Source organism: Mixophyes fleayi, chromosome 6, assembly GCF_038048845.1.
Source record: "Mixophyes fleayi isolate aMixFle1 chromosome 6, aMixFle1.hap1, whole genome shotgun sequence".
In the NCBI taxonomy this organism is placed as follows: Eukaryota; Metazoa; Chordata; class Amphibia; order Anura; family Limnodynastidae; genus Mixophyes; species Mixophyes fleayi.
The window spans coordinates 125723875-125749855 of NC_134407.1; the positions used below are offsets into that span (position 1 = coordinate 125723875).

General features: G+C 39.8%; 1 protein-coding gene across 3 annotated transcripts in view; it reads right to left on the minus strand.

The window, feature by feature from the left end:
• LOC142160383 (glycine N-acyltransferase-like) overlaps nucleotides 1–25737 on the minus strand; it is a 98516-nt gene extending 72779 nt beyond the window's left edge. Inside the window, exons 1-2 of one of the 3 annotated variants that reach the window (XM_075215288.1) lie at nucleotides 25665–25737; nucleotides 17389–17594 (exon numbers count right to left, since the gene is read on the minus strand). In XM_075215288.1, coding sequence (XP_075071389.1) covers nucleotides 17389–17456 — 68 coding nt within the window. In that variant the 5' untranslated portion in view covers nucleotides 17457–17594; nucleotides 25665–25737. Of the gene's footprint in view, nucleotides 1–1029; nucleotides 1108–17388; nucleotides 17595–25664 lie in introns of those variants that run through there. The other 2 variants (XM_075215290.1, XM_075215289.1) reach the window with 2 other exon arrangements.
• Nucleotides 25738–25981: the final 244 nt, after the last annotated feature.

The following is a 25981-nucleotide window of genomic DNA, read 5'->3' on the forward strand; positions in this document are numbered from 1 at the left end:
TTGCCAGTCCTCCCCTGACTGTGTGAAACACGAGTTGCCCTGTCCACCAATGTGTGATGACGTGAATCACATCATCATGTACTGGTTAGCAATGCAACACAATATGCAACACTGCAAGCCTCCACTGATGCATTTTGTCACATATAGGAAAAAATGTACTGGATACCATACAGGATGACAAGCACAGTATTCCACACACATGATACCACACTGTATAATATTTATAGGATATCACATACAGGGACAGAACACACAATATGATAGATATGGAATACAGGACACACATAATGACATGCACAGGACATTGCACACAAAATAGAACACACAAGATGAGATGCTGAGCAAAGGATGACATTCACAGGTCATCAAACACAAAATACCATACACAGGATAAAATATACAGGATATAAAACACAGATGATATGCACATGACGTCACATTCAAAATGACATGCACTTAATATTGAAAATGTAGGAGTGATCTTCGCCACACTATTAAGTTGTGGTGAATGTTATTCCAAATTTGCATCTCTCAGGGATTCAGAAGGCCTCCAGTATCTTCCCATATATGTTGAAACAGCTAGAAAATATCACTTGGTGCACAATGGTCCACAATAAAGAAATTAATACAATATAGTGGATAGTGCTTTTCAACAAGTGACGTCAAAAAATAAATGTGCTGCTCACCTAATTTAAGAGAAGTATATTCTTATAGAAGACAATGCCACACACAAGGCAGAAGATCTAGGATGAAGCAATCGGTGGTAATGCGACTGTTTACAAAAGTGACGTGGAACTACTTGAACAAGGCTTTAATACTAAGCCTTCTACATTGTACATCCTGCACCTACTTACATTGCCCCTTTAACAGCATAATTAGTAGTGTGGCTGTTAAAAGTGACATCCATGCGGCTGTCGGGATGTTAAAACTCCGCAATAGTTCCATGTTACTTTTGTAAACAGTTGCAATGAAGACTTTATCAGAAAATTACATCTTTGGAATTAAGAGTAAGTAGGAAATGTCACTTACACTATTCCACTGCCGTTCTCAGTTCTGTCAGGGTTAAGTCAATCGTGATTACACACCCAACCGGAAACAATATGTACAGAACACTGCACACAAGACAGAAGATACAGGATGTTATATACAAAACATCATACAGAAGACAGAAGATACAGGATGTTATATACAGAACATCATACAGAAGACAGAAGATACAGGATGTTATGTACAGAACATCACACAGAAGACGATACGCACAGGATTCCACATACAGGACAGAACACCCAGGGGGATAAGCACAGGACAGAAGACCTAGAATGGTACCATATGTTGGGCAGGACACAGACGATACAATTGACACCACACACAGGATGACATGTACAGGACCATGTACACAGGACGACATACAGGACATCTCAAACAGGATAATATGCAGACGACATCACACATAAGATGACCTGCACAGGACCCAGCAGAAAGTATGACCTACACAGGACACACATAGGATTAAAGACACAGATTACCATGCAGGACACCCAGGATAATATGACAAATTTAAAATGCACATGGCATTGAACAAAGGACAGAACACCCACAATGATATACACAGGACATTGCACGTAGAATGACATGCAGGATTCCAGACAGAGGACAAAACACACTGGATGACATGTGCAGAGCAGCAGAAACTGAGCAAACAGATTATGACATGCACAGGACATTAGTTTCACGCTACCTCTATCAAATGCAAATCCACACTAGATCACTTTGGTATCGGTCTGTGTTATAATCCACCACTGTTAGTAATATGAAGGATAGGGATCACAGATTAGATTAATTAATGTCCAGTGATGAAAGCAATTTAATATAAAAAAAATTGTAGGGTTATGAAATAGAAAACCCTGGATTAACTATGTATGTTCTTGCCTCAAGATTTAGTAACCTGATTAAGGCAATGGGGAAAATAACTTGCTGATGTGTGCTCTATGGTTAACTTTTAGTGTTTATTGGAATAATACCAGAATTTGCTACCTTACTTGTTTACAGAATTAACCTTTATTCCTTTATAATTCAGTGCCCAAATGTTCTAGTATTGTGTCATAAGACCCACCTTGTGACTTGTGGGTGTGAAAGAGTTAATCAACACAAAACTACCCCAGCCCTTCGGCTCAGAACTGGAAAAAAAACAGTGGGATTCAGGTACACCCATCTACTGTTCAGAGAAGTCTAGTCAGAAGTGGTCATCATGGAAGAGTGTTGGCCAATAAGCCAACCTTTCATGTGGAAAAAAGGCCAAGTGACTCAACTATGCACGAAAACATAGGAACTAGAGATGCTCAGGCTCAGTTCCACGGAAACCAAACACACAACTTAGGGGATCGGCTCGGTACTTTCACGCTTTTTCGGATTCGAAAACAAGGCAAAACGTCATTGTGATGTCGTCTGATATCGGATCTCACGAGTTTTGGAATCTATAAATACCGCCTTCCATGGCAATCTAGCGCCATTTGAGAGAGGAATACAGAAGGGGTAGCATAGAGTGTAGAGTAGTTGGGCAGGCAAAGTTAGAGAATTGAAAGAGGAGGGTGGTATCAGGATTAAACAAAGTAATCAGTGACATTTAGGAGAGCTCCATAGCTCCAGGGTTAAATCTCATTGCAGAAAAATACAAATACTAGTGCTGCTGGCAGGGTTGGTGTAATTCTGCAGTCCAATTCTACTGTGTTATATAGGTAATACACAAAAAGGAGAGCTGCGTTGGTAATTGTCACTGCATAAAAATAAAATAACTAGTGCTGTTAGGGTTGGTGTAATTCTGCAGTAAAATTCTACAGTGTTATATAAAAATGAGAGCTGCATTGCTAATTGTAATTGCTGAAATACAAATACTAGTCCTTGCAGGCTTTTCTTCTGAATTTGCAGGCAAATTCAGAAGTGTTATATAAGTAACAGACAAAGAGTAGTGCTCCATTGCTAAGAGTCATTGCTGAAATACAAATAGGAGGGCTAGAAGGCTTGTCTTCTGAATTCACAGGCAAATTCTACTGCGTTATATAGGTAAAAGACAAAGCGATGTACTCCATTGCTAAGAGTCATTGCTGAAATAGAATTTATAGGGCTGGCTGGCTTGGTCTAAATCTTAAGTTACATTTTACTGTACCATAGCTCACTCAGAAACAGGAGAGTTAGCAGAGTTCAATGCTGAAACAGAAATTGTATTAATGGGGCTGTCAGTGTTCTTCAAAGTCTCCAGTGACATTGTATTGTGCCATAGCTCATACAGAAACAGGAGGGGTGACATTGTTGTTGTCACTCTCCAGTCTCAGTCATGATGATACTAATCCCTCTACCTCATGTGCTAAAGGCTATGTTCAAGTGCATTGTAGTTTTAAGTCAGGGAATTAAAAATGTAAATAAAAAGCTTGTACCTTTTTACAGAAAAAAAACCTCTGTAAAAAAGGTGAACGTTTACCGTAGAAAAACATAAAATTGCCAAGATACCATTCTACCCAAAATATTACCAGGCATTCTAGCATCAGTTAGCTCCCTTCTCTTAGCTAGATTTCAGCACCTGCAATCTACACTGTCATCATATTCACCCTCATCATTGTGTACATCTTCCTCAAACAATACTAATTCCTCCCCGCTGGAATCCACCATCACAGAAGTCTGTGTACTTTGATGCAATTGCCGATAATGACTTTCCTCATGGAATTTGTAGTTCATTTTATGGCAGAGCTGTCACAATTTTTGGGCAATTCTTTTAGAGCACAGCAAATGTCAAAATGTTGTGCTGACTCATCTGCATCACCACTGGGTGCTGTGGGAAAGCTACGTTTTTTCCGAGGAGCAATTGCCAGAGAAACTGAAGGAGGAGACATCATTACAAGATGTTGATAGCTCTTGGATCCTGGCAAAGCTAATTAAGTCCTAGATCTACAATTACAATATAGTTAGCGGATTTGCTTAGTTTAATTTCATCCTTCAATTTATCAAGCTACTTCTCAAAAAGTAGAATTAAGGCAATCACTTGACTGAAGCTAACCGTGTCTGCACTCTCTTCACAGGTGACTACTTTGCTGGACTAAAGTACATTCCCCCTCAAATTCTAGTCTTCTTGCAGATGCTGCATTCTCCTACATGCTGTTGCACAATCCCCAAAAATACCCTAAATTTTTCGGAACACAGTCAGCATTGTCATTGTCATTTTTAAAAAGTTCTCTAACACCAAGTTGATTGTGTGAGAAAAACAGGAAATGTCATGACATTCTTCCCGCTGTAATGCTCTAACAATATTGGTGGCATTATCAGAAATCACATATCCTCAGGAGAGTCCAAGCAGGACTAACCATGTTGCAATGACATCCATTAGTTTTTGTAACAGATTGTCAGCTGTATGCTTGTTAGTGAAGCCGCTGATACACAGAGTAGTCTACTTCTGAAAAATGTAACGTACTTGGGTACATGCTGCTGCTGTTCCTGCTAGTGAAAGCGAAACCCCAACCGAATGGGCTGTCACAGTCATTTAATCTTTAGTTTGCCCAGTCCCGCTTGTCCCCATATCTGTGGTTAAGTGTACAGTGGGTAGAATGGTATTTTGTAGAGCAATAATTACAAACTTTCTGGTAGAGGTGAGGGATAGGTTTTGTAAATTTTAAAGTAATTCTATCGTTTTCAATTAAGCATTGCATAGGCGATTGTATTGTGTTTCCAACGAACAAAGTGATTTATTTTAGCAGATGTAAAAAGTTAACAGTTCAATACAATATTATAATATAATACATTACAGTACAGCCAATACCAAAAGATACATACATACCGCTGCGCTACCACGGGCACCAGTGGACAGTAGTTCACCCTTGAACACTGTGGTCAGAGTAGACTGAAGCTACTGGGAGTGCAGCTATGATTATATATACATTCAGTGTTACAGAGAGAACAATGCAGATGACATGGCTTGCTTCTATAGGTCCAGACCTCGGGTGGGTCCAGAGTAAACAGGTCATAGGCTAGTTCAAACAACCCCCTCAAAGGCTGAGGTCAACATTCCAGATGATTCTCCCGCCCAGAAACCAGTTACAACTAGTCCATTAGCATTTTACAGTCTGATATCAATCTGACAAAATATTGCCTAACATCAATAACTAGAGTATGCAATATGCGATCTCTTCGGCGATGGAACCGGACAGCTGCTGATGAATAGGGGAATAAAATGATATCAGGCATGACGCATTTCCAATAACCTGAACCTTAAATAACACTGAAGTGTACATATAATCATAATATATAAACTAATAATAAACTAAATACTATCTGCTCATAAATTACTGTATAACGGAACCAATATGAATATGAATTATATAAATAACTAAATGTTGTAATGCGAGTGTGTACGTGCGTATTTTACCGTGCGATCGCCGTATGCCACGTGTAGGGTGGCATACTGAGTGCAATCGACCAATAAAACGATATTAACCAATATACTTTCGTTCATCCAATTATACGACTTTGACAGTTCCACCCTTTGATAGTATTATAAACTATCACTTTAAAGAAGTTATATGCAGGATCTCAGTACCACGTTTCATTGCTATGTAATGCAAGTCCCCCTTGGTGTATGATCATGCTCATATAATCCAAAAATAAAGAGAGAGTAATGACCTAAACAAGCACTCCAGGTACATACAAATATTTAATTAAAACATATAGTTTTTATTGGTATGCGTTAAAAATTGTACATGTTGATATACCACACTGATAAAAAAGCAAAATATAAAAAGAATGTAGTGTTGAAAAATATAGAATTAAAAATGAATGGACCCTGGGATGGAGCCGATCTGAGTCCGTATAACATTTCCAAAAGGAAAGATACTGATATAGGATCTCTTGTGGGAGTATACACAACACAAATAATCCATATATATCAAATGGAGTGGTGAACAATGTGCACATTCTGCATGATAACTGTGTGTCACTTGTATAACACTTGATAATGTGTGTTGTGTTTAGTGTGAACTATAGATGGCAGTCTTGCTTAATTTGTTCCTCAATAGATCCAATAAGGAGTTATCCTTCAAAGTGCCGTACACCTAAATACATATTAGAGATTCTTAAAACACGAGCCCTATGTGGTATATCAGGGAATTGCCAAGTATATAGTAGCTTGTGTTCTCATACATATGCGCCTGCTTGGGCTATACCTCTAGATATTACTCAGTGACTCATGTATAACGGATGTTCCCTATAGTACTGGTCTCCTCACAAAAGCACTAGATCGCTAATACTATTTCCCCATATAGTCTTTCAATAGTATATTATAATGGGATAACGAATATCTTAGCGAGTATCTAGACGCTAACATGTGTTTATTGAAGGAGTCTCATTATCAGTTTGAAGGTTTACACTAGCAGCAGAACGCCGCGGGCGGCTCCGCCCACTTCCGGGTCTGACGTCACTCTACGTGACGTTACCCCGACGTACGTTTCGCTATTGCTTAATCATGGAATGTATGATCATGCTGTCTGTAGATCTAAACAAGTTATCATAAGAGAGAGTCTTAATCCTCAAAACGATTTCTTCTTTTACTATAGACCGTATACTTCTGGAGCTTGGAGATAACCTTTTGTATACCCTTCAAGGGTGCAATAAAACACGTAATACATTATTTGGAAAGGTACAGAGTACAATAGAACATGTATCAGTTATACAGAATACTCTACTACAGTTCTTCAAGTTTAACAGGTTCCTCTGTCCAACGCATGTCTTTAAGCTCAGAATACATTTATACACTTCATGTTCATCAATAGCATCATCCTATGTCTATCAATAATGTCATATACAATCTCCTTCAGCTTGCGTTAATATACACACTTCTAATAATGTCATCAGTTCTTTTCATCAACACTTGTGGGCGGGCTATTGTCTGTTCGTTCTTCCCAGTCTCCCAATACTCAGGTTTCTTTGTACATGAATTAGTGATCGGCTTGCAAACTATTGGGAGACTCCAGACTAAGGGACCTAGGTGTTGTACTTTTCCCCTAGTGACCACCCACCCATAATTCGGGTATCTCAAGAATATTTAGTGGAAAGAGAACTAATCCTACTTGATATAATCACTGAGGCACGTGAGAGCACGCCCAGCACTTTGTTTGGTCTAAAACCTTACCCACCCAAGAATAATAATCATTCTCAAGGATGCCTGCTCAAGTCCGAATATTACTGGACTGGCATCGCTGGGTGTACTTCTTTTTTTTACTATGTGGTCAACGTACTTACGGACGTAATGCTACTCAGACAATAGCCCCTCACACTTTCTCCAAGCTCCAGAGTTTCCAAATTTTCCTTTACCCCTGAATTGAATAGAGTAATTGGCTGGACCGATTATGCTACTAACTTCTCCTTCATGCCCAACCCCTCAATATCATTACCTGAACCAGCCTCTGTCACCTGTTAACAATTAAAAGAATTGACCGTCCTGAGAAGAGAATGAAATGAGAGAAACACAAAACAGGAAAAACTACAACTTCATGCTGTACAACTGTCTTAGCCTTTGGCTCAGGTGCTACTAACTGCATTTGAGGCCTTCCAGAACAGATTCATGAGTGCCCTTGGACCCTTCTCTGAGTGTTGGCTCCTCTGCAGTGGGTGGAATGGGTACCAGTGTCTCTGCTACTCTTGGTGCTGGTAGCTTACACTTGGCATTTGTCTGTCAAATAACCTGAGCCTAAGAACTTACTGTTCCACAGCTTACTCTCCTGGTCCAACATCCTGACAGTTAGTGTTTCTTTTCAGGAAACAGTGTTTTGAACGTTCTCGGTTGCCGTCTCACTGTTTACCTTCCTTCTCAAGGTCTAAACTAGTCTCTCAGTTACAAATTCATTCCAAGAGGGGTCAAGAACATTTCAAAAGCCAACAGGTTAAGAGGCTGACTAGGAGTGACTTTGATAGCGGGGAAGGACTAGTGGCCAGAGCTATCAGCCACCTCAATCAAGTTCCAACACTCGTTCAATTCAATTCGTTCTACCTAGTACCGTTACCTTATGTTCACACTGGTTTGTGGCTAATCCAAAGCATGTAATTTGTTACCACTACTCATACGATATACATTTATTATCAATAACATGAATACCCCTATCACCTATTATAACTCTAGGGCTATCACATTGAATAACAAAAGCTTTGAGTATAACACAGTAATACATTAGACACGTTTCAATACACCTTTACCCAGACATATTTCATTGGTACACCAGTGTATACTTGAGGATCCTGCATGGTGGTAATTGGATGACGCGGATTTGTTTCACCTGGAGAAATTCTTCAGGTAACGCAAATCTTCATATATTTACCAATATGTGTATGCGTGCATGTGTGTGTGTGTGTGTTCACATTTTAAAACTAAAACAATACAACAAAAAACAAAACAAAACATAGATTTGTTAGCTGTCATATAAAACCCTGCTGTCTATTTGACAGCTATGTTCGCCCTGGTGTGACAGCCATGTATGGTCGTGTGTGTAAGTGTGGACTTTACTAGCAGCTACTTCAGTTGGTAACTGGTTTCTGTGTAAAGTCCTCTATGTAGTGTCCCACTCATGTGCTGGTATTGCTATAAAGGATTTCTCAGTCACCTCAACATCGCCCCCTAGACTAGAAAAATGCTGAAGACCAATGTATATCAATCGATTTTCCCTCTGCCAACTCACATGCCATTCTCAGTACCTCACATTCAGCTACTTGACTAAGTGGGAAAGGCTAAGGGGTCTATTTCTATAACACTTTCTTCAAATATAACAGTATCCACCCAAGGGTCCTTATGGAGTTAAACTCGGAAATAGCTAGACCGCTATTCTTAATTTTCAGAGATTCAATCTCATCAGGCTCAGTACCAAGGTATTGGCGAATAGCAGATGTGGTGCCGTTGTTTAAAAAGGGGACGAGATCACAACCAGAGAATTATAGACCTGTAAGCCTGACATCAATAGTGGGGAAACTACTGGAAGGTATTTTAAGGGGCAGTATTCAGGATTACTTGGTACGCAATAAAATTATTAGTGGGAATCAACATGGATTTGTGAGGGATAGGTCATGTCAAACTAATGTAATTGGTTTCTACGAGGAAGTTAGTGGGAACTTAGACCAGGGCAGGACAGTAGATGTGGTCTACTTAGATTTTGCAAAGGCCTTTGATACAGTGCCACACAAGAGGTTGGTTTACAAAATAAGGGAACTGGGTCTAGGAATCAAAATTTGTACTTGGATCGAAAACTGGTTAGAGAATAGGGAACAGAGAGTTGTGATAAATGGAACATTTTCTAATTGGTCAAAAGTCTTAAGTGGAGTACCTCAAGGTTCCGTGCTGGGACCACTCCTTTTTAATATATTTATTAATGACCTTGGTGATGGTTTAGAGAGTAAAGTTTCTATTTTTGCAGATGTCACTAAACTCTGTAAGGTAATAAAATCAGAGCAAGATGTAGCTTCTCTACAGAGGGACTTAAATAAACTGGAGGATTGAACGGCCAAATGGAATATGAGGTTTAACACAGATAAATGTAAGGTTATGCATTCAGGGATCAAAAACAAGAACGCAATCTATAAATTAAATGGAATTAATTTAGGAGAATCTATAATGGAAAAGGATTTGGGAGTGCTCGTAGACAGAAGACTTAGCAATAGTGCTCAATGTCAAGCAGCAGCTGCAAGGGCAAACAAAGTAATGGCATGCATAAAAAGTGGCATAGATACAAGGGAAGACAGTGTAATTTTGCCGCTGTATAAATCGTTGGTAAGACCTCATCTTGATTATGCAGTACAGTTCTGGGCACCACTCTATAAAAAAGATAATTTGGAACTAGAAAGGGTTCAGAGAAGGGCGACAAAATTGATAAAGGGTATGGAGTCATTAAGTTATGAAGAAAGGTTAGCCAGTTTAGGCATGTTTACTTTAGAAAAGAGGCGTCTAAGGGGAGATATGATAACTATGTACAAATACATTAGGGGTCAATACAGAGAGCTTTCCTGTGAACTTTTTACCCCAAGGACCATACACAGGACACGTGGTCATCTCCTAAGGTTAGAGGAGAGGAAATTTCACAACCAGCAAAGGAAGGGGTTCTTTACAGTAAGGGCAGTCAAGATATGGAATTCATTGCCAGGGAAGGTTGTGATGGCAGATTCAATAGATATGTTTAAGAAAGGGATAGACAAATTTTTAGCGGAAAGGTGTATCCAGGGATACAACCGTTAATTTAAAATGAAGGATAGTAGTGGATATAGGGTAAAAATAGGACTGCAATATTGAGTCTGGGGGGATTTTCACAATTGAAACAGATTGGCGGTTGCTTACTCTGGATTAATTTCAAATATAAGTGCAGGATCGCAGGAGATCCAAAATAGGTTGAACTTGATGGACTGGTGTCTTTTTTCAACCTCATCAACTATGTTACTATGTATCCAGTACATGTCAGTTTAACAGTGAAAAATATAAAACACGAAAATTATACTTTTTTTAGGGTTTCACATTATGTCATATCTTGTGGCAAAAATCCTACTCCAATGTTCTACACAGACATGCATATCTGTATGTCTACCCTCCAGCAATCTCCTAACCACCCTTTGTGCATACATATAAAGGCACATTTTTGTACAGGAGGCATGAAACAAAAAAAAGAAAACAAAAACAGATATGCAGTCTATAAAACGTGAATCGTATTTCCACAACAAAACTTTTTGCTTAATATTAGCAGCTTCTATACACATAACACCAAACCCCTGACTGTTTCTGTAACTCATGTCAATCTAGTGTGTATATCCCTGAGTTTGTCTTATGTAAAAAATATATCTTAGCCCCATTAATGATACTATGTCTATGTCTTTTCGTATCTATACAAGAGCAGAGAGAGAGAGATACTAGCATAGATGTAAAGAATGAGAAATAAGAAAGCAATGAATAATAGGAATACAAAGATTTGAATACAAGGGTTTGAAAACAAACATACATGCAGAAAAGGAGATTTTACAGCAAAAAGGACAGCTGGATTGGACTCTATGGGAAAATGGCTGTATTCATTTCACTAATCCCCTTAGCTATTTGCTAAACTATAACCCCTCCCCAAACTTGACTAGGGGGTCTTACATCAACCGTGCAATCCAGTGTCGTCCGTCATTTGTTCATTAAGAACTCGGTATCACATTAACTACATACCTTTTCAACGGTCTTCCTGACTTATAAAACGATATTTTGTAGCAAAGTATGTACATACTTCATTTTTGGATAATGATTCTCAGCCAAACAAATCATCATGAGTCACTGCAGCCTAAAACAAAGAATGCACCAATGATCCATTGTCAATTTGTCTTTCAAGAGTAATTCTTCTATTTCTCTATCCCACCCCTTTAAACACTAAGTCTATATTTCTTTTGAGAACCCTTATCTGTGAGAAGGAAAACAAGATAGTTATCTTAAAACAGCAAACGAAACAAACATTTCCATTCTTTACCATCGGCCAGTGATCAGAAAAGCAAGCATGTGACAACATAAAACAAACAAGCAAAATCAACAAAGATTATTTTAAATCAGTTTTTTTCTTTCTAAACCTGCACGTTAATACTTACAACGGTTTTAACCTTTACCTTGCCTGGTTGTAGGACTACAGATATAACCTGACTTTTTGAGTTGACTATGTTTCTCCCTCAAAATATTTACTGCTGTGAGGTATGCAGATGCCTGTTGGAAAACCTCTGAGACTTTTGTGCGCCTTCTTTGTGGGCAGGGCCGTCTTTCCCATTGGGCACAATGGGCAGGTACCCGGGGGCCCTGCAGCCCAGGGGGGCCCGTCGGAGGCAGCACAAAAAAAGAAAACCTGAAAAAAAAAAAGAAGACAATACTTACCTTGCGGTCAGCTGGCGATCCGGCTCCCTCCATGGTGTCCTCCTCCATGCGGCGCTCGCAGTGCATGTCGGGCGTGACGTCATCACGCCCGCCCGACATCCATTGCGGAGCGTGATGGAGGAGGAGGCCAGGGAGGGAGCCGGATCGCCAGCTGACCGCAAGGTAAGTATTGTCTTCTTTTTTTTTCAGGTTTTTTTTTTTGTGCTGCCTCCGACGGGCCCCCCTGGGCTGCAGGGTCCATATGCATAATCATTATTTTTATATATATATATATATATATATATATATATATATAGGGGCCCCAGTGCACTGCTTTGCCCGGGGGCCCAAGATGTTGTTAAGAGGGCCCTGTTTGTGGGTGTTCATGTGACCCTCCTCTAGGGTTGTGTTTTTCTTTCCTACAATCCTTCCTAATATGTCCTTCTTCTCTGCAATTGTAACATCTCAATATTCTAGGTTTCCTGTTATGTGGGTCGTATGCTGGTGGTCGTGTGTGCAGTCCCTCTAGTGTTGGGATACTTACCATCATTACCCTATCACTTAGTGTCTCTTTCTGTTTATTTATACTTCTATCATGTCCTATAGCTGACTCCCTGAGAGCACTTACAGTGATTCCTTTCCAGTTTGGTAATAAAGTTTGCACCCTTCTTTTCAAGTTTTCCCTGAGGCCATCCATTAGAACTGTAACAGCAACCTCCCTGTAGTGTACATTATCCTTTATGTCTGATACCCCAGTATATTTGGCCATCGCTATCAGAGCCCTGCAAAAATAGTCTGTTGCATTTTCACTGTCCTTTTGTTTGATAGTAAAAATTTTACTCCAGTCCACTATCGTGGGAAAGTATATGGCCAACTGAGAAATTATGTGGTTAATATTTTCATGGTTATCGCCCTCTGTTGAGGATATATCCTCCTCCAACATACAATCCTTAATAAACTTTTGTATATCAGTATTGAGAGGAAGACAGGACTTCAATAATACTCGCCAATCGTTATTAGTTGGCTCGTACATATTACCATAATATCTAATAAACTTCTGACATTTGGCCAAATCTTTTCTAGGATCAGGGAAATCAGACAAAATTGAAAACATTTCAGACCTAGTCCATGGATCATGCTTTGATACATGTTTTAAGGGAACTTCACCATCTCTGCCCATCTCCCCATTGGGAACTGCTGTTGTGTGGACAGGATGTAAGCCTACCAAATCCCTACATTCTGAACTAATTGTTGGAATTGCTGTTGCAGTACAATGGATGTTTCCCCCTGTGTTAACCTTTACATTATTCTCACCACTTTCAGCCGCTGCCCCTGCTGGTGGGATCTTTCTTTTTCTTTGTCCTGAAACATTACATTTAACATTACTTAAAACAACATACAAGTTACTAGTTACAGTTTTTTGGTATTGGCTGTACTTATCGCCCCGACCACATTTGTCGGGGGCGCACTAGCACTCAGTTCTCCACGCTTTGCAATGCACGCTTCCAGAATGCTTATTTCTGGTATGCTTACTTCCGCTGAGCACGCGCTTCCTTGCCACGTGTACCCTTCTTGTTGTCACAATTTTAAACAGTCATCATGTTCAATTCTCGTTTTTGTTGATTTAATCAACCGCACTTTATCTCTAACATTATTTAACACCTCTGAGTCAAAACTACCTATGTTTGGGAAAGGTTTCACACACTCCCGAGTCATCTTGACCCATTTGTCGCAATTCGCTGTTGCGTATGCACCATACTTTTTAAACATACGGAACCTCGCCGAACCAATTGGTCCTTCCTTAGGCAGCACAATATCAACCCCCTCTGGCGTTTGCTTCGCACCCATTGTGAAAACAACCTATTTCTCAACGCTATGCAAACAGGGCCTTTTTACCTGTTTTCCTTTCAAACAGAACGAACTAGAGATTTTTTTTTTGATTTTTTTTTATTTTATTTGTGGATGGTTTCACAGGCTACGCCCACACACACCTCCTAACCCAGAAATATAACTGTGGTCCACAGGGCTATCAGCTCCTCAATACCCTGGCTCTACCACAAAAATCTGTTGAGTATATTACTGAACTGGTAGCATCGGAGTTTACCCTCCTTACCAGCGTAATTCCTACAGCCGTTCAACCCAAATCACAAGCACAGTTACACAATAAACCATGCGGTCCTATCGCACCACTTAGCGATACTAATTATTGCTAAACTTTGCGATTATTATTGGGAAGAAAGTTTCAAAAGCCTCTTTTAACAGAGCTTTTGCTGCCAGTATACCTGCCGTGTATACTTAACCTCGGTTGTCCAGCCCTCCTCGTCAAACGGCAACCGATTTCCCTGTCTTTTTAACAGTAGCAACTTTCACTTCAAAATCAACAAACACATACACCTTAGTTTTCTGCGCAGAAAATAACTTTCCCAAACAATGGCACTATCTTTTCAGAGATTTTACCAAGTGATTACATTATGCATATATAATAGACAATGAACATGACTGTTTACACACGTGGCAACAATACCGGAAGTTCACATACTCAATGCAGGAAGTACACATGCCCTATGCAATGCAATACCCTTTTAAACGTAAAACGACAATAAAAAGAAACATTTTTCTTTCTTGTCCCTAGATTCAAGTTAGCATTCCTTCAGATTATGCAACAACGGACATTCGGTTTCGCAACACAGAGTCAACCACAGGTCAGGAACACATTGCGCTCTTTCCCGTATGAGACACGTCCGTCAATCCACCCTTTGTTGATGAACAGAAAACCGTAAGCGTTGCATACCTGCCGATAACGTAACCTCCAAACTCAGAGCCCCCAAATTATTAAAGTAATTCTATCATTTTCAAATAAGCATTGCATGGGCGATTGTATTGTGTTTCCAACGAACAAAGTGATTAATTTTAGCAGATGTAAAAAGTTAACAGTTCAATACAATATTATAATATAATACATTACAGTACAGCCAATACCAAAAGATACATACATACATAGCGCTGCGCTACCATGGGCACCAGTGGACAGTAGTTCACCCTTGAACACTGTGGTCAGAGTAGACTGAAGCTACTGGGAGTGCAGCTATGATTATATATACATTCAGTGTTACAGAGAGAACAATGCAGATGACCTGGCTTGCTTCTATAGGTCCAGACTTCGGGTGGGTCCAGGGTAAACAGGTCATAGGCTAGTTCAAACAACCCCCTCAAAGGCTGAGGTCAACATTCCAGATGATTCTCCCGCCCAGAAACCAGTTACAACTAGTCCATTAGCATTTTACAGTCTGATATCAATCTGACAAGATATTGCCTAACATCAATAACTAGAGTATGCAATATGCGATCTCTTCGGCGATGGAACCGGACAGCTGCTGATAAATAGGGGAATAAAATGATATCAGACATGACACATTTCCTATAACCTGAACCTTAAATAACACTGAAGTGTACATATAATCATAATATATAAACTAATAATAAACTAAATACTATCTGCTCATAAATTACTGTATAACAGAACCAATATGAATATGAATTATATAAATAACTAAATGTTGTAATGCGAGTGTGTACGTGCGTATTTTACCGTGCGATCGCCGTATGCCACGTGTAGGGTGGCATACTGAGTGCAATCGACCAATAAAACGATATTAACCAATATACTTTCGTTCATCCATCTATACAACTTCGACATAGTAAAATGCTGTCGTGATGGAATTTGGTAATAGGGACAGAAGACCTCAAGTGACTGTCTAAAACCAGCAGAATTAATAGTGGATATTGGGCGCAGTTCTAATACTAGCATAGTCCCCATCGCGTCTGTGATCCGCATTGCGACTGGGTGACAGCTTTCTTACTTTCTTCCTCTAGCAAAGGATTGTTTAACAGTCAATTGTTGTAAACTACTAGTAGTCTTCTTCTGGGTTGAAGATCCACCCCCAGCTGCAGCAGTGGGACTAACGCTCAATAATTCTTCAGAGTAATCATGGCTATTGGAGGAGTCATCTAGCCTTAGCAACTTGGATGCAGGACTAACTCCCATCAATTGTGAGGATATTGATGATGAAGGAGTTGGGGGTGGAGATTGCAGGTGCTGGGATCTAGATGAGAGAAGGGAGGTAGATGATGCTGCACCGCTTGTTGTTATATTTTTAACATAAGTTTATGATTTTGCCAACAGCTTTCCATGAACTCGCTTCAAATGGCGTAACATGGATGAGGATCCTAGAAGGTTAAGGTCCCTACCTCTACTGAGTGTGGCTTTACAAATGCTACAAATGGCTAGACAACTGTTGGCAGGATTTGGGCAAAAATAATTCCACACATAAAAGGTGGATTTTTGGTCTTATGCCCAGGCATGACAATGGCCTTTTTCTTATCACTGGCAAGAAGTGCTGCAATCTTTGATTGAAAGTGTATGAAAGTAATATTGTTACCTGTGCGGTGGTCAATATTGACTGCAAAGGACTTTAAATTAGTGTTAGTGAGGTTAATAATAATGTAGGATAAAAAAAGAACAAAATTATGTGATTTTAACATATTTTCGCAATTTTTCTAAAAATAATACAGATCCAAAACCAAAACATACGAGGGTGGTTTTGCCAAAACCAAATCCAAAACCAAAGCACAAAGCTAATCCAGATCCAAAACCAAAACCAAAACCACTTCACGGGGGTCAGTAAGCATCTCTAATAGGAACTGGGGTGCAGAAAATGGCAGCAGGTGCTCTGGACTGACGAGTCAAAATGTTAAATATTTGGCTGCCACAAAAGGCAGTTTGTTCACCAAAGGGCTGTAAAATATAAGCATGAGTGTCTGCAGACAACAGTGAAGCATGGTGAATATTCTTTGCAAGCTTGGGGCTGCATTTCAGAAAATTAAGTTGTGGATTTGGTCAGGATAAATGGTGTACACAATGCTGAGAAATACAGGCAGGTACTTATCCATCATGCAATACCATCAGGAAGGTGTCTGATTGGCTCAAAATGTATGCTGCAGCAGGACAATAACCCCAAATAGGCAACCAATGTCACTAAGAACTATCTTCATCGTAAAGAAGAGCAAGGAGTCCTGGAAGTGATGAAACGCCCCCCTGATGTCAACATCATCGAGTCTGTCTGAGATTACATGAAGAGCCAGAATAAATTGAGGAAGCCTACATTGACTGAAGATCTGTGGTTAGTTCTCCAAGATGTTTGGAACAATCTCCATGCCGAGTTCCTTCAAAAACTGTGTGCAAGTTTACTTAAAAGAATTGATGCATCAATACTGTTTTGAAGGCAAAGAGTTATCACACCAAATCTTATATATTATATTTCTCTTCTGTTCACTCACTTTGCATTTTGCTATTTGAAAAAAATAAACTATTAACACTTCTATTTTTGAAAGCATTCTTACCCTGCAGCATTTATTCCACACCTGTCTTAAACTTTTGCACAGTGCTATATACATATATATATATATATATCTTTTAGAGATGCTCATGCTCGGACCCCGAGAACCGAACATACCTGAACTTAGCAGATGCGGACCGGTAATTTTGCATGCCCTTGGAATTGAAAATGAGGCAATACGTCATCGTTACGTCGTCGGATCTCACAAGTTTTTGATCCTATAAGTACTGCCCTCCACGGTGCTCCAACGCCATTTCACAGAGGGACACAGAAGGGGTAGCATGGTTCTTGGCAGTCTCTAGTGAAGTTGGGCATCGACATAGCTAGAAAAGAAAGAGGAGAGGTAGCAGTGTTCTTCAAAATTTCCAGTGTCATTCAGGAGAACTCCATTATGCCACTGCTAATTAATTATTATTGGTAAAATAGAAATAATAGTCCTGGCTGGCTTGGTCTAAATCTTCAGTTACATTTTACTGTACCATAGCTCACTCAGAAACAGGAGAGGTGGCAGGGTTCAGTGCTGAAACAGAAATTGTATTAATGGGGCTGTCAGTGTTCTTCAAAGTCCCCAGTGACATTGTATTGTGCCATAGCTCATACAGAAACAGGAGGGGTGACATTGTTGTTGCCACTCTCCAGTCTCAGTCATGATGATACTAATCCCTCTACCTCATGTGCTAAAGCCTATGCTGAAGAGCATAGTGGTTTTAAGTCAGAGAAACAAAAATGTAAATAAAAAGCTTGTACCTTTTTACAGAAAAAAAACCTCTCTAATAAATGTGAAAGTTTACTGTAAATTGCCAAGATGCCATTCTACCCAAAATATTACCAAGCATACCAGCATCAGCTAGCTCCCTTCTCTCAGCTAGATCTCAGCACCTGCAATATACACTGTCATCATATTCACCCTCTTAAGTGTGTACATCATCCTCAAGCAATACTAATTTATCCCCGCTGGAATCCACCATCACAGAAGTCTGTGTACTTTGATGTAATTTCCGGTAATGGCTTTCTGCATGGTATTTGTAGTTCATTTTACGGAAGAACTGTCACAATTTTTGGGCAATTCTTTTACACCAGACCAAATGTCAAAATGTTGTGCAGACTCACCTGCATCACCACTGGGTGTCTTGGGAAAGCTAATTTTTTCCTAGCAGCAATTTCCAGAGAAACTGAAGGAGGAGATGTCATTGTGTCATGTACCACTTGAGCTGTCAGCTTGCTGACCAGTAGCTTATTGCATCTCTTGAGATCTGGGTCAGTTGGAAAGAAAGAGAAGACATAGCTCTTAAACCTAGGATCAAGCACAGTTGCCAAAATGTAATGATCCAATTTCAAGATGTTGATAACTCTTGGAATCTGGCAAAGCGAATAAAGTACTTAATCTACAAGTCCAACATAATAAGTGGAATAGCTTTGTTTCATTTAATCCTTCAATTTCTCTTGCTGCTTTTCAAAAAGTCTAATTATGGGAATCACTTGACTCTACCTAATAGTGTCTGCACTGTCTTCACAGGTGACTACTTTGAGTGGTTTCAGCACCTTGCACAACACAGAAAGTATTCTCCACTGTGCAGGACTAAAGTACATTCCCCCTAATTTCTATTCTTCGTGCAGCTGCTGCTTTCTCCTAAATGCTGTTGCAGAATGTCGAAAATTTCCCTAAATATTTTCAGGACACATTTTGACACAGCATCTCCTGCATGTCATTGTCATTTTTTTAAAAAGTTCTGTACCACCAAGTTGATTGTGTGAGCAAAACAGGGAATGTGATGGAATTGACCCCGCTGTAATGCTCTAACAATATTTGTGGCGTTATCAGAATTCACATATCCTCAGGAGAGTCCAAGCAGAATAAGCCATGTTGCAATGATATCCCTTAGTTTTTGTTCAAACAGTTTGACAGCGGTATTACCTCTGACCTGCGCCTTGTCTTCAGCCTCGGACTGGCCTGCCGGACAGCCGGTCTATCCACCGGTAGGCCCGGCGGGGTTGAAGCTCCACCCCCTCCGCTGTTGGGGCGGAGTTTACGGGGAACACTGGAGTTCAGATGTTGGCGGACAGCAGCACCGCAGCGAACACGCCCACTACACATCATCACTATCGACGAGGATCTCTAGTCAAGCGCCTAGCAACACTAGCATGCATTCCAGCTGACACGCAGGCTACCACAGATCCAGATCCATTTCCGGGACTGCCGCGCGACTGAACAACAGCAAGTATTACTTAATAAATTAATGAGAAAATTCAGCGCATAGTTGATAGACAATATGACTGGTAATATATTATCATCATGACTGAGACTGGAGAGTGACAAGAACAATGCCACCCCTCCTGTTCTGTATGAGCTATAGCACAGTAGAATGTCACTGGAGACTTTTAAGAAAACTGACAGCCCTATTATTGCAATTTCTGGTTCAGCACTGAACCCTGCCACCTCTCCTGTTTGTGAGTGAGCTATGGTACAGTAAAATGTAACTGCAGATTGAAACCAAGCCTGCCAGCCCTAGTATTTGTATTTCAGCAATGACAATTAGCAATGGAGCTCTTATCTTTGTGTGTTAACCATATAACACAGTACAATGTGACTCCAGCCCTTGTATTTGTATTTCAGCAATGACAATTAGCAATGGAGCAATGGAGCTCTCCTCTTTGTGTAATACCTATATAACACTGTACATTATGGGACTGCAGATTTAGAAGACCAAGCCTGACAGACCTATTATTTCTATTTCAGCAATGACAATTAGCAATGGAGCTCTCCTGAATGTCACTGTAGACTTTGAAGAACACTGCTACCCCCTCTTCTTTTTTTCCTACCTATGACGCTGCCCAACTGCTCTACAGACTACCAAGAACTGTGCCCCCACTTCTGTGTCCCTCTGGGAAATGGCGCTGGATCCCCATGGAGGGCGGTACTTATATAATCCAAAAATTGCAAGATCCGAGATCTGACGACGTAACAATGACTAAACAAACGTAATCTCTGGCGCTAGTATAGGGCATAAGCGTCTATATTCAAGCAATATCTCCTAGATAACAAATGCAGCAACTCAAAAAAGCAAAAGTACCTAATTGAGCATTTATTATGAATGTAGTAAAAATATACAAAATAAGTACATCAAAACAGTAAAAAACCACAATTCCTATGGCATGCAATATGGATATTTATAGATACTAGCCCTTCACGAATAAGAATAAAGAACTCAAACATAAATTCAATAAAAACAGACCATATGACCTCAATTGTGTTGTAATAAAAAAAAAAATAGAAAACTGATGAAACTTTGAATGGATATAGAAACTGTATATAACAAGCCGGTAAAATATGCTTGAAAAAGTCTGTGTATCAGACGAAACGCGTCGTTTCTGCCTATGTTGCCTGTCTTATCCCAAGTTTCACTGTCCGGCTGGAGACCTTACTAATAAGTGGAACCTTTGTCTATACTTCTGTTTTCTATCCAGACCTGTGGTGCGCACCAAAGAGATTATCTCTGCTATATACCTGGAGCTGATCATTTGGTAAGGAGTTCACTTGCTTTGCCTGCCGCTAAGAGGACATTTACTATCTGCTGGCTGTAATCACGGAACCATTTCAATTCCTGGTGGTATGTGGACTTTTATTTCAAAGTAGCCTCTGAAGCGGTAAGAAGCTGTATCCCCGCTGGAAGTTTGTTATACCCGCTGTGGTTTCACACTTGGGGTCTTCAATACACACAAGCTGCGGCTGCGGTAAGAAGTTCCACTCATAACCCCTTTACTTGATGTGGTGATTATATTGCTTATATACCAGTCACAATTACCGTCTGGTCCCATTGAGAACGGCTCTCAGAACATTTCTTTTTGTATGTACATGTATTTTTTCAAATAATTATCAGGACATTTTTTTCTCTCCTAAATATGGAATAAACAAAACTCAAATACCATATTTTACCAGCTGATTATATACAGTTTCTATATCCATTCAAGGTTACATCCGTTTTCTATTTATTTTTATTTTTTTATTACAATTCAATTGAGGTCATATGGTTTGTTTTTATTGAATTTATCTTTGAGTTCTTTATTCTTATTCATGAAGGGCTAGTATCTATAAATATCCATATTGCATGCCATAGGAATTGTGGTTTAATACTGTTTTGATGTACTTATTTTGTATATTTTTACTACATTCATAATAAATGCTCAATTAGGTACTTCTGCGCAACTTTCTGTTTTCCTTTTTGACGTAACAATGGCGTTTTGCCTTGTTTTCAATGCTGAGGGCACGCAAAAGTACCGTGATGGCTCGGTACTCAAATCTGATAAGTTCGGGTGTGTTTGGTTCTCAGGAAACCAAGCCTGAACGTCTCTAGTGTACAGTCATGGCCAAAAATTTTGAGAATGACACAATTATTGGTTTTCACAAAATTTGCTGCTTCAGTTTTTTAGACCTTTATATCAGATTTTGCTATGGTATGCTGAAGAAAACTTACAAGCATTTCATAAGTGTCAAAGGCTTTTATTGACAATTACATTAAGTTTATGCAAAGAGTCAAATATTTGCAGTGTTGACCCCTCTTTTAGAAGACCTCTGCAATTCCTCCTGGCATGCTGTCAATCAGCTTCTGGGCCCCATACTAACTGAAGGCCGCCCATTTTTGCCTAGTTAATGCTCAGAGTTTGCCAGAATTTGTGGGTTTTTGTTTGTCCACCCGCCTTTTGAGGATCGACCACAAGTTCTCAATGGAATTAAGGTCTTGGGAGTTTCCTGGCAATGGACTCAAAATTTCGATGTTTTGATCCCCGAACCAAATACTTATCACTTTTGCTTTATAGCAAGGTGCTCCATCATGCTGGAAAAGGCATTGTTCGTCACCAAAATGTTTTTGGATGATTGGGAGAAGATGCTCTTGGAGGATGTGTTGGTTTTCTTATTCATGGTTGTGTTCTTAGGCAAAATTGTTAGTGAGCCCACTCCCTTGGTTGAAAAGCAACCCCACATATAAATGGTCTCAGGATGCTTGGCATAAAACAGGACTGATGGTAGCGCTCACCTTTCCTTCTCCAGACAAGCATTTTCCATTTTTCCAGATGCCCCAAGCAATCTGAAAGGGGATTCATCAGAGAATAGGACTTTACCCCAGTCCTCAGCAGTCCAATCTCTGTGCCTTTTGCAGAATATCAGTCAGTCCCTGATATTTTTCCTGGAGAGAAGTGGCTTCTTTGCTGGCCTTCTTAACACCAGGCCATCTTCCAAAGGTTTTTGCCTCACTTTGCATGCAGATGTATTCACACCTGTCTGCTGCCATTCCTGAGCAAGCTCTGCACTGATAGTGCCCTGAACCCACAGCTGAATCAACTTTAGGAGACGGTCCTGGTGCTTGTTAAACATTCTTGGGCACCCTGAAGCCTTCTTTACAACTATTGAACCTCTCTCCTTGATGTTCCTAATGTTCCGATAAATGGTTGATTTAGGTGCAATCTTACTAGCAGCAATATCCTTGCCTGTGAATCCCTTTTTGTGCAAAGCAATGATGACTGCATGTGTTTCCTTGCAGATAACCATGGTTAATAGAGGGAGAACAGAGATGTCAAGCACCACCACCCTTTTAAAGCTTCCAGTCTGTTTTTCTAACTCAATCAGCATGACAGAGTGAGCTCCAGCTTTGTCCTCATCAACACTCTCAACTGTGTTAACGAGAGAATCACTGACCAGATGTCAGCTGGTCCTTTTGTCGCAGGGCTAAAGTGAAATGCAGTGGAAATGTTGTTTTTGGGATAAAGTTCATTGTCGTGGCAAAGAGAAACTTTAAAATTAATTGCAATTCATCTGATCACTCTTCATGACATTCTGGAGTATGTGCAAATTGCCATCATAAAAACTTTGGCAGCAGACTTTGTGAAAAATAATATTTGTGTCATTCTCAAAACTTTTGGCCATGACTGTATACATATACTGAATATATACACACGACAGCACAGTGCACATGCCACTCTAACACAATGTATAGATGTCAACTGGCATTAGTCCAGTAAAGGCTCATGAACAGTTTGATTTGATTCCTGGCCCTACAATCTCTCACTTCTTTGTGTTAAAAGATGAAGAGTTGAGCTCAGTTCAGGAGGAATTCTGGAAATCCCAGAAACTCTTTTACTCTTGAAAAGTTTAAGGGGAATATGTTGCAGATCAATTATATGCAATAACATACTCAGGGGTACTTTTACTAATCTGCGGGTTTGAAAAAGTGGAGATGTTGCCTATAGCAACCAATCAGATTCTAGCTGGCATTCTATAGAATGTACAAAATTAATGATAACTAGAATCTGATTGGTTGCTATGGCAACATCTCCACTTTTTCAAACCTGCAGTTTAGTAAATATACCCCTCAATGTCTTAATGTCATCCTGTAGTCTACCTGCTATTTATCACAATTATTGGGGGCAAAAACACAGCTAAATGGACCATGGGGCGAAATGCTGCATCAATTGTTGATCAAAACTAGTGGTGGGTCAGCAGACACATGATATTTATCATCAAGGTTCCTTGCCAGCCCCATTTTGCTCCAACAGACAGGCAATTCTCTGTATATCACAACCTAAATGCCGCATTTGTGTAGAAGTCCATGGTCTACCATTATAAGTCCAAATAAAATTTATACAGATGCAATTATAGCTGCCTGGGAATCCCTTCCTTGGTGGCCAAGAAACTTTAAAGAATGCAATAAACAATTTGCCGTGTAGCTAACAGTACTCTGTTGTTCCTCAGTTTAAGTTTATGCCAAAAGTTCATTATTTTTTTTAACCAGCAGCACTCTCAATTGTGCTGTCATACAGTCCAAGGTCTGTAGTAAATGGTCACACAGACAACTCCTAGGAAAGGAAAGGTAATGAATAAGGCAGAACTTACATGCATCTTTGGTATAAGTCAAGTCAAGGGGGAAAAGGAGAGGGCTCTCCATTGTTACAGTTGGTACACTATCGACACTGTACAGTGTTGAAGTGCCAACTCAGCCTAGGTTTCAAGAGGAAAGCTGACAAGCTCGGCAAACACAGTCCTGACTGAAAGGATGCCAGTCTCCCCCCTCCCCAGTGACCAGCTGGATCTGTCAGGACGGAGAAGTACAAGAAAATGCTTCAATGCCATGATGAGGTGAAGAGTCATTTTATAAAGCAACTGCTTATTGCACTGTCATCACAAATGTTTGAAAAATATGACAGGCATTCCAGATGGTAACCTGGCAACAGAACAGTGTAGAACATTTTTCCTGAAATGTTTCTACAATCGCTTTAGTAAATATGGAAATGGATATCTTCCGTATCCCAAAACCTATTTATTGTCTTTCTTGTCAGAGGAACACTCAAACACCTATTTCAATGGTAACAACAAATATAATGCCAAATATCCACAGGACTACACTCCTCCTTCTCTTTGTGCTTAAAGTGTAGCCCCAAAGTACCCATCCAGTACACCTATGACATCGCATGTGCAAGTCTTTTGGCACTGCCCACAGTCCCACTCCGGTTATGTCAAGCCCAGTAGTCACCTTCTCACTGCGTTCACTCTGTAACAAACTTTCCAGGCGTGCTCTGTAGAAATGCGCTGATTGGTAGATCCACATATAGGTGGGGCCACTAATGTCAGACCAGCTCCATAGACTATAATTTCGGTTTTGGACCTGTATTGCATCCCATTAGGACCCTGTCCTAAATAGTGTGATATATGATGTGACACTAGGCAGGCACTGGGCACATCTAATCAATGTTATTCCTATTTGGAAACCCCTTTCATACGGTGGCATTGTGACCTGGCCAACAGAATTCAGACCGACTATAAGATTAAAGAGGAACATGGCATATTATATGACTATTTTTTTGTATTTAAAGACATGCACTTACATCTTGGCAGAGTTACTGATACAAATATTCACAAAGTACATTTTACTGATCAGAGTTACAAACACTACACTACAAACACCACTTTATTCCAAACCATTCTATCAGTAAGTCTGTATAGTAGATTATGGTGTATCAAGAGTCCAAAAATATGGCATAAATACATGGGGTAGGTTTAAGAAAACATAGGTCCTGCATACCAGAAGTCTGGCAATGTTGGCTTTGCTGCCATTGGGGTCACAATGCTGTGTATTTTCTTGTATACCAACCATTCATTATATATGGTTATTTATTAAAATAGTATTGTTCCTTTTGGACACTGGATTACTAGATCATGTAGTCTATATTTCTCTTTAAAGATAAAGCATTGCAGTATTGGACTACATATTGTTAAAAAAATCTATTTCTAAGATTTCTGGTGCTGAACAATATAACAGGAGAGTATAACGGTAAAAAATGGTTGCCAACATACTGTAGGACTATGCTGGAGATATAATACTGCTTTCCCCCCTCAGATTTACCTGTGGCAGATTAATTATGTTCCTGCTGCTCGTGTAGTAGCTTGCTCTTTGTTAATCCCTGACCTTCCATCTACTTAATATAATGTACAATGTGATCTCTTGCTCCTTGGCCAAATGACTACAACTGCCAAATCTCAAGTAATGTTTAAACATTTTGGCTCCTGTAGGAAAGAGGCTGTTCTTAGAAAAACAGGTTACTTCAGGTTCTAATTGGAAGGAAACATTTGTTGGGCTAGGTCATGTCCTAGATTAACTTTAAATGTCAGTGTACAGATAAAGCTATCATGTATTTGTGTGCTACATGAAAAGCAGCCAGT